This window comes from Hyperolius riggenbachi, chromosome 2 (assembly GCF_040937935.1).
Source record: "Hyperolius riggenbachi isolate aHypRig1 chromosome 2, aHypRig1.pri, whole genome shotgun sequence".
Taxonomy (NCBI): domain Eukaryota; kingdom Metazoa; phylum Chordata; class Amphibia; order Anura; family Hyperoliidae; genus Hyperolius; species Hyperolius riggenbachi.
In genome coordinates this window covers 81,225,875-81,234,595 of record NC_090647.1, presented here as the reverse complement: position 1 = coordinate 81,234,595, position 8,721 = coordinate 81,225,875, and the positions used below count along the sequence as shown (strand labels likewise).

The 8,721-nt window shown below is 48.3% G+C and overlaps 1 protein-coding gene across 1 annotated transcript; it reads right to left on the bottom strand.

Moving 5' to 3' along the window:
* Nucleotides 1-344: 344 nt before the first annotated feature.
* On the bottom strand, nucleotides 345-8,433 carry LOC137544805 (olfactory receptor 6N1-like). Its single transcript, XM_068265892.1, has 3 exons — nucleotides 8,287-8,433; nucleotides 6,094-6,267; nucleotides 345-1,328 (listed from the first exon to the last, which is right to left on the bottom strand). The coding sequence occupies exons 1-3, from the start codon at nucleotides 8,431-8,433 to the stop codon at nucleotides 345-347; spliced, it is 1,305 nt and encodes a 434-aa protein (XP_068121993.1).
* Between the last annotated feature and the right edge of the window lie 288 nt (nucleotides 8,434-8,721).

Genomic DNA, 8,721 nt, shown 5'->3' with positions numbered 1-8,721 from the left:
AATATCAGTGTGAGTTTATAGAAACACTGTAAGGAACTGCTTTTGGTGGCCAATGGAAAGATTGGCAAGGAGGGACAGTCCTTTTTCCTTGTTGTCCATAAAGTGTATACTATTTGAATTGTTTGCACTGTATGTTCTTAAACCATACTTCACCATGGAAAATGATAGGATCATAGAGGATTATAGAGTATTATAATAACAAAAAATACAAAAATGAATCCATATGTTCGATGAACCTTTGTGGAATGGATGAACACATTAGACATAAAAGACATTTAAAAACACTTTATAAATAGAAGAAACAACAGTGGGCTACATGTGAGCGATACATCATCATTTGACATCTACTCTTTGATAGCATTCATTCTGATACATTTGCAGCTTATTTTCTTTAGGAAAGCATCTTTAATGTCCTTGTTTCTAAGGCTGTATATAATGGGATTCATCATAGGAGTTAATACTGTGTATAACATGGCCACCAAAGAGTCCACATCTGAGGAGTAGGAGGCTGTTGGGCGAATATACATGAAGATAAGGGGCAAGAAAAATACATTCACAACTGCAAAGTGGGAGGCACAAGTGGAAAACGTTTTCTTACGCCCCACTTGTGAACTTATTTTAAAGATCGCTATTATAATCTTAACATAAGAAATAACAATTAGTGTAAAGCTTATCAAAACAATGAAGGCAGCAAAGGAGGAACCAACGGTTACATTAAGCGATGTGTTGGCACAAGCCAACTGCAACAGTGGTGGATGATCACAGTAGTAATGGTGGATGATATTTGGACCACAAAATGGTAACCTCAAGGCTAAAATTAGGGCTGTGAGTGGAGTTGCAAAGCCTCCAATCCACACTACAGCTGCAAGTATTAGGTACAGCTTTTTTGTCATAATAATTGGGTAGTGTAAGGGGGAGCATATTGCCAGGTAGCGGTCATAAGCCATTAAAGTAAGGAGTAAACACTCAGTTGCTACTAAAGACAGAAAGATATACATTTGTGCAAAACAGGCATTGTATGAGATGGTATCAAGGTTCATCAAGAACTTGGCCAGCATCTTCGGGATGGTAACAGAGCTGTAGCTCATGTCAAGGAAGGACAAATTAAAGACAAAGAAATACATCGGGGTCTTCAGATGTTTGCTAAAGGTCACCAAAAAGAATATAATCCCGTTACCAGATAGGGTGAAAAGGTAGATGCAAAGGAACACGCAAAAAAGCATGATATGATATTTTTGAAGGCTTGGAAAGCCAAAAATAATGAATTCTGTCACATGGGTTACCGTTACATTTCCAGAAACTGACCATGGAACATTGTCTTTGTTGGCCTACATGAGATATAGAAAAAAAAACCTTAAGAATATTATCAGTAGTAATTTATAGCTCATCTCACACAATGTTAAATATTACGGAAAAACCTTTCTCATGTACACATTCAAATACTTGCACAATCTGGGGCCTGGTTTAAAAATATGGAGATATGAGCCTATTTTTTTTTCGCTTTGCTTTTCTGTTTTTTTTTTCAGGACACAGCACTACCTGCACCAGGGGACACCGATGACTGTGAGACCAGTAGAGGTTGGAGTGGAGGAACACTCCATGGCATACACTGCTGAACTTTTAGTATTTAACTGCATTAGACAGGCCCGGATTTAACTCACAGGGGCCTATAGGCACAGATGTCCTGGCACTCTAGACTTCACCCTCCATGGACCTAAAAACCTCTACCAAACTGCACCGTAAGTGTGAAGGCTGTTCACAGCTGTTAGCCCCCCCTTAAGTAGCCAGAAGTACCCTCAATATTAATTAGCTAGAGGTTTCCCCCAAGTATTAGGTAGCTAGAGGAACCTCAGTATTAAGTAGCTAATGGTGCCCTCAACTGAAGAGAGATCTTATCAGTGGAACGCCAAGAGCTGGTTGAGTAACCTCTGATTTACACTCTGCTCGGGATTCTACATATGGAAGGAGAGAGGAAAACACTAGGGGAGGGGAGTGAGCCGCCTTTTCATCATCAGGCACCTGTAGGCACATGCCTACCATGCCTTATGGTAAATACAGTCCTGGCATTAGACATACCATGCTAGAGGGGATGTAAAGATCCCCTCATTTTATAAATAAGTCAGTTATTTTTACCAGTTTACTCAAATAAAGGGCTCTTTTTTTAGTCAGGTCAGTTTATATTTGAGTACTAGCTGATGACCCGGCGTTGCCCGGGTATGCATTTGGCTGGTGTTGGCTCCATCCACTTTTGCTAACCCTAACACACAAACACTTGACCAAGTTTGTGAGCTTTGGGGTCTTTGGCATCAATAATTTGTATATTCCCATAGAAATCAAACAAATCAGATAGGCGGTTTGTGGCTCCGACCCTCTCAGGCATTTGAACCCCAGTCAACCAATGGCCAACTGTAGCAGGTTTGAGACATCTGCTATTAACAGTGTAAAAATGGCAGAAATTCAGATATTCCCCTTGAAAATCAACAAATGCATTTTGATTGGCTATTATAGGCTCCACCCACCTCCCTGAATATTAATCAGTCACCCAGAGACTCATCTGGGAAAAGTTTGAGAACCCTGCCATTTTGTAACGAACGGTGGAGCACAGAGAGGATCTGATTACCGGTGATCTGCAGTATCACTGGGAATACAGATGTATACCAGATTATAAGTGATCTGCAGTATCACCGATAATCCGATATACCAGCTAACCTCTGTCCACCTGAGTAGAGTGTAGTGATTGGTGTAACAGTAACACTTAGAGGACTGGGCCTCAGTGCAGTGAGGAATACTGCACGGCTTCCTTCCGAAGGCCTGAACTCTCCAAGGCGGGAGAAGTCAGGCTGCGAGTAGGAAGGATAGTCTGAAAGTGACACTCAGGAGGAAGTGTCACTAACAGGACGGGGAACCGCCTCCAATCGTGAGGTCGGTTCTCGAGGTCAGACAAGCTAGATTGTAACACACGGACAGATAAAGTACAGATTCAGAAGGCAGAGGCGGAGTCTAGGTACAGGCAGGGTTCGGCAACAGGGTATCAGAAATATCGAGGTACAAGATCAAGAGGCAGAAGCAGAGTCTAAGGACGAGCCGGGGTTCGGCAACAGAGTATCAGAATGGCAAGGTACAAGATCAGAATACAAGAGGATGGTCAGGCAGGCAGAGGCGGGACAAGGTCCTCCAGCACCCAAGGCTAAGACACCAAAGTGCGCCCCTCCATCCCCCCACACCAGTCGTCACACACTGATTGCTATTAGACTAAGAGGTGCCACAGGACGCACAACCTGCCCAACACCTTAATATCTAGTTATCTGGCTTGCAGTCACTGCCATATATCCCCTTTTCTTATTTCTTTCTGCTTCAAACACAATTAGGAATGACAGCTGAATGAATTGTGCGCCCCCTCCTACACTGCGCCCTGAGGCTGGAGCCTCTCCAGCCTATGCCTTGGCCCGGCCCTGCAGGCAGGCAAAGGGTCAAAACAGATAATCACAATCAAACTAGTACTTTAAACTATCAACAGAAGCTAGCTAAGTGTAGGATTACAGCTCCAGCTGGTCCCGGCACACTTAAGGATCTGACTACGGGTCTGAGTGCTCCCACGTATGTGTTCGCAACGCCAGACAACCAGCAACTGAACAGCCAGCAGTATATATACACAAGGACCTCTCCAGGACCTCCATAATTGCTGGACCAATGAGAGTGGTGGAAAATGTCAGCTGACCCGCCTGGTCAGCTGACTCCCTTCTGGCTGTTATTTAAGCTCTGCCTCTGTGCGCGCGCGCGTGTCACTCTGAATCTTGGTGGACTATCAGTCCCAGCCACACCAGTACTGTTTTGCAATGTATCTAGAGAACCGAGTGTGGGAGCCGCCTCCGCGTTGTGACGCCATGCTGGACGCGGAAACAGCCGCCGCACCTTGAGAGACGGCGGCTTTTCCGCGTTTCTTCACAGTACCCCCCCTCCGAGGAGTGGACTCCGGACAACTCCTCCCAGGTTTCTGGGGATGTAAGGCATGAAACTCCCTCCTTAACTCGTCCGCATGCATGCGAGTCCCCGGTACCCATTGTCTCTCCTCAATGCCATACCCTTTCCAATGTACCAGATATTGTACCGAATTCTGTACAGTACGTGAATCTAAAATCTTTTCTACCTCATATTCGGGTTGGGCATCTACCAACACAGGAGGAGGAGGGGTGGGACCCACCTGGACTGCTGGTTTAAGAAGGGATACGTGGAAGGACCTTACCCCCGCATGCTGGCGGGAAGATCAACGGTATAGGTAACATTGTTGATCTTCCTGGCTACCGGGAATGGACCCACAAACCTGGGACCAAGCTTGTCAGAGGGTTGTCTGAGGGTCAAGTGACGTGTAGACACCCAGACCAAGTCTCCTGCTTGGAACCTCCACTCCAATGACCGTCTCTTGTCAGCTTGACCCTTCTGACTCAGAAAGGCCTTTTCCAAGTTACTTCTTACTGTTCCCCAAAGGTCCTTAAATGACCTTTGCCAGGCCTCCAGGGCTGGGAACGGAGTGGAGGCTACTGGTAATGGGGAAAATTTGGGAGATCTCCCCATCACCACCTGAAAAGGAGAAAATCCGGAGGAAGAATTTTTTAAATTATTTTGAGCAAATTCTGCGAAGGGCAAGAATCTGACCCAGTCGTCTTGCGCCTCCGCAACATAACATCTCAAGAATTGCTCTAAAGACTGATTTATCCTCTCAGTCTGGCCATTTGTCTGTGGGTGGTAGCCTGATGAAAATGACAGCTTTATGCCCATAAAATGGCAAAAAGCCTTCCAAAATCTGGAGACAAATTGGACTCCCCTGTCTGAGACTATGTTTTCTGGAATGCCATGTAATCGAAAAACATGAATGATGAATAACTCGGCCAATTCCTGAGCCGAGGGGAGTCCTTTCAAGGGCACAAAATGGGCCATTTTGCTAAAGCGGTCGACTACCACCCAAATGACCGACATGCCTTCAGATCTGGGGAGCTCACCCACAAAATCCATGGACAGGTGGGTCCACGGCTCACTTGGGGTGGGCAAAGGCTGCAAGGTACCGATAGGTGCCAGCCGGGAGGGTTTACTCTTGGCACATATCGCACATTCCCTCACATATTCCTTACAATCCGCTGCCAAGGAAGGCCACCAGGCACATCTGGCCACCAGATCTTGTGTTCTAGATGCCCCAGGATGCCCAGCATTCTTGTGCGCATGGAACATCTCTAGAACCTGGAGACGAAAGGGTAGAGGAATGAACAGAACCCCTGCGGGCTTCCCTTCCGGGATGTCTTGTTGAAAGGGAACCAAAGTCTCCTTCCAATCCTCCCAAGTTCCTGTTGCTGCCAGTACCAACTTCTGGGGAATAATGGTCTCTGGAACGGAGGGCTGTGCTGCCTCTGACTCGAAGTACCTGGACAAAGCATCCGCCTTAACATTTTTGCTACCCGGAGTGTACGTAATAATGAAACTGAACCTAGAAAAAAATAACGACCATCGAGCCTGACAAGGGCTCAACCTCTTAGCCCCCTCGATGTATTCTAAGTTTTTGTGATCAGTGTAAACCGTGATCGTATGCTCTGCTCCCTCTAACCAATGTCGCCATTTCTCGAAAGCCAATTTAATGGCCAGGAGCTCCCTGTTGCCTATATCGTAGTTCTTCTCTGCAGGGGAGAACCTACGAGAGAAGTAAGCACACGGGTGCATTCTACCCTGCAAGCCTGACCGCTGAGACAGCACAGCCCCCACTCCGACCTCTGAAGCATCTACTTCAACAATAAATGGGAAAGAAGTATCCACATGTCTGAGGATGGGTGCCGAACAGAATAGGCCCTTCAGGGTGGAAAAAGCACGTAGAGCCTCAGGAGACCAGTGAGTGGTATCTGCCCCTTTTTTTGTGAGACTGGTAAGGGGAGAAATGACCGTGGAGTACCCCTTTATGAACCTTCTATAGTAGTTGGCAAAGCTAAGAAACCGCTGAAGAGACTTCAACCCAACCGGCTGAGGCCACTCCAGAACAGCGGAGACCTTGGCAGGGTCCATAGACAGGCCCGTGGTGGAAATTATGTACCCCAGGAAAGCGACAGACGTTACCTCAAAAATACACTTTTCAAGTTTTGCGTACAAAGAGTTTTGCCTTAGTTTATTCAAAACAAACTTCACATGGGTCCTATGTTCAGAGAGGTTGTTGGAGAAAATAAGGATATCATCTAGGTAGACTACAACAAATCTCCCCAACACCTCCCTGAAGACCTCGTTGATGAGTTCCTGGAAAACGGCCGGGGCATTACATAGCCCGAAGGGCATCACCAGGTACTCATAATGCCCGTCCGGTGTATTAAAGGCCGTTTTCCACTCATCGCCCTTTCTTATGCGTATCAGGTTATACGCGCCCCGCAAATCCAGCTTAGAAAAGACCTTAGCGTCGGTGATCTGGGTGAACAAATCGTCTATCAGAGGCAGCGGATAGCGATTCTTCACTGTAATCTTATTAAGGCCACGGTAATCAATGATGACCCACCCTTTACCCCCCCTTAAGGACCAGCGTGGTTTTTAGTGATCTGTGCTGGGTGGGCTCTACAGCCCCCAGCACAGATCAGGGTGCAGGCAGAGAGATCAGATTGCCCCCCTTTTTTCCCCCCTATGGGGATGGTGTGCAGGGGGGGTCTGATCTCTTCTGCCTGCGTGTGGCTGGCGGGGGGGGCACCTCAAAGCCCCCCTCCGCGGCGAAAGTCCCCCCTCCCTCTCCTACCTGTTCCCCCCCCGGTGATCGAGGCTGCACAGGACGCTATCCGTCCTGTGCAGCCAGTGACAGGACGTCCCCTGTCACATGGCGGCGATCCCCGACCGCTGATTGGCCGGGGATCGCCGATCTGCCTTACGGCGCTGCTGCGCAGCAGCGCCGTACAAATGTAAACAAAGCGGATTATTTCCGCTTGTGTTTACATTTAGCCTGCGAGCCGCCATCGGCGGCCCGCAGGCTATTCACGGAGCCCCCCGCCGTGATTTGACAGGAAGCAGCCGCTCGCGCGAGCGGCTGCTTCCTGATTATAATAATAATAATCTGAATATTTATATAGCGCTTTTCTCCTGGCGGACTCAAAGCGCTCAAGAGCTGCAGCCACTGGGGCGCGCTCAAGAGGCCACCCTGCAGTGTTAGGGAGTCTTGCCTTGAACTCCTTACTGAATATGTACTGACCCTAGCCAGGATTCGAACCCTGGTCTCCCACATCAAAGGCAGAGCCCTTAACCAGTACACTATCCAGCCACTACCACTGATTAATCAGCCTGCAGCTGGCGACGCAGTACTGCGTCGCTGGTCCTGCAGCTGCCACTTTGCCGACGCACGGTATAAGCGTGCGGTTGGCAAGTGGTTAACAAAAAAGAAACCTGCCCCAGCAGGCGACCGGGACGGGCGAATGAAACCCTTGGCTAAATTTTCACGGATGTAATCCTGCATGGCCAATTTTTCGGGCCCTGATAAATTGTACAAATGGCCCCGGGGGGGTACACAACCTGAACGGAGATCGATGGGACAATCGAAAGGGCGATGTGGGGGCAATTTATCAGCTGCCTTGGGACAGAACACATCAGAATATTCAGAGTACTGGTCTGGTACACCTCCCACCTGAATTCTGGTTTGACCCAATGTCAGCTTTCCCAAACACCGTTGAAAACAATGAGGTGACCAGGTAGTTAACTGACCCCTGGCCCAGTCTATTTATGGGGAATGGACTTGCAACCACGGCGTGCCTAGGATGATAGTGGAGGTTGACATATGTAACACGAAAAACTGTAGTTGTTCCCCATGCAGTACCCCTATAGTGACCTTCACTTCCGGGGTCTGAGACAGGGAACGATTCCATTGCAGAGGGGAATCGTCCACTGCCGTGACCTGAATGGGGGGTCTCACAGGGGTGAGGGGAATACCCAACTCTTGAGCAAATTTAAAGTTCATAAAATTAGCCGCTGAGCCAGAATCAATAAAAGCCTCAGTGGCCACAGACTTATTATCCCATGTAATCGTACAAGGGAGAAGCAATTTTTTCTCTTTAAGGGGTGAGAATTGTGTGCCTAGGGTGTCACCCCCCACTATTCCTAGGCAAACTCGTTTCCCGGCTTGTTAGGGCAGTTTCGCACTCTATGCCCTCCTTCTGCACAATACAGGCACAGTTGTTCAGTCATTCTCCGCCTTCGCTCTACCTGGGTTAGTTTTGACCGACCAATCTGTATTGGCTCGGGTGGAGGCAAGGCCGGAGAGGATGAGACAGGCGGGGATGGCGTTACCAGGGTTGCAGCGGAAGGTGCCGCGTAAGATGTCACCCTGACACGGTGACTGCCCCTAGTCTGTCTCTGATGGCGTAGCCTACGGTCAATTCGAATGGCCGATGAGATGGCCTCATCGACTGTTTTGGGCTCGGGTAAACTTAACATGAGGTCGGAGACCTCCTCCGACAACCCAGACAGGAAGTAATCCAGCAGGGCATAGGTGTCAAACCTGGCTGTAACTGACTACCTACGAAATTCGGCCGCGTACTCTTCGACTGGACCCTTGCCTTGCCGTAAAAGCTTGAGCTTCCGCTCAGAGGTTGCAGCAAGGTCTGGGTCATCGTAAATCACTGCCATGGCCTTAAAGAATTCCTCTACTGAGGTCAGAGCTGTATCTCTAGGGGACAGGTTATATGCCCAGGTCTGAGAGTCACCGGCCTGTAAGGTTTTAAT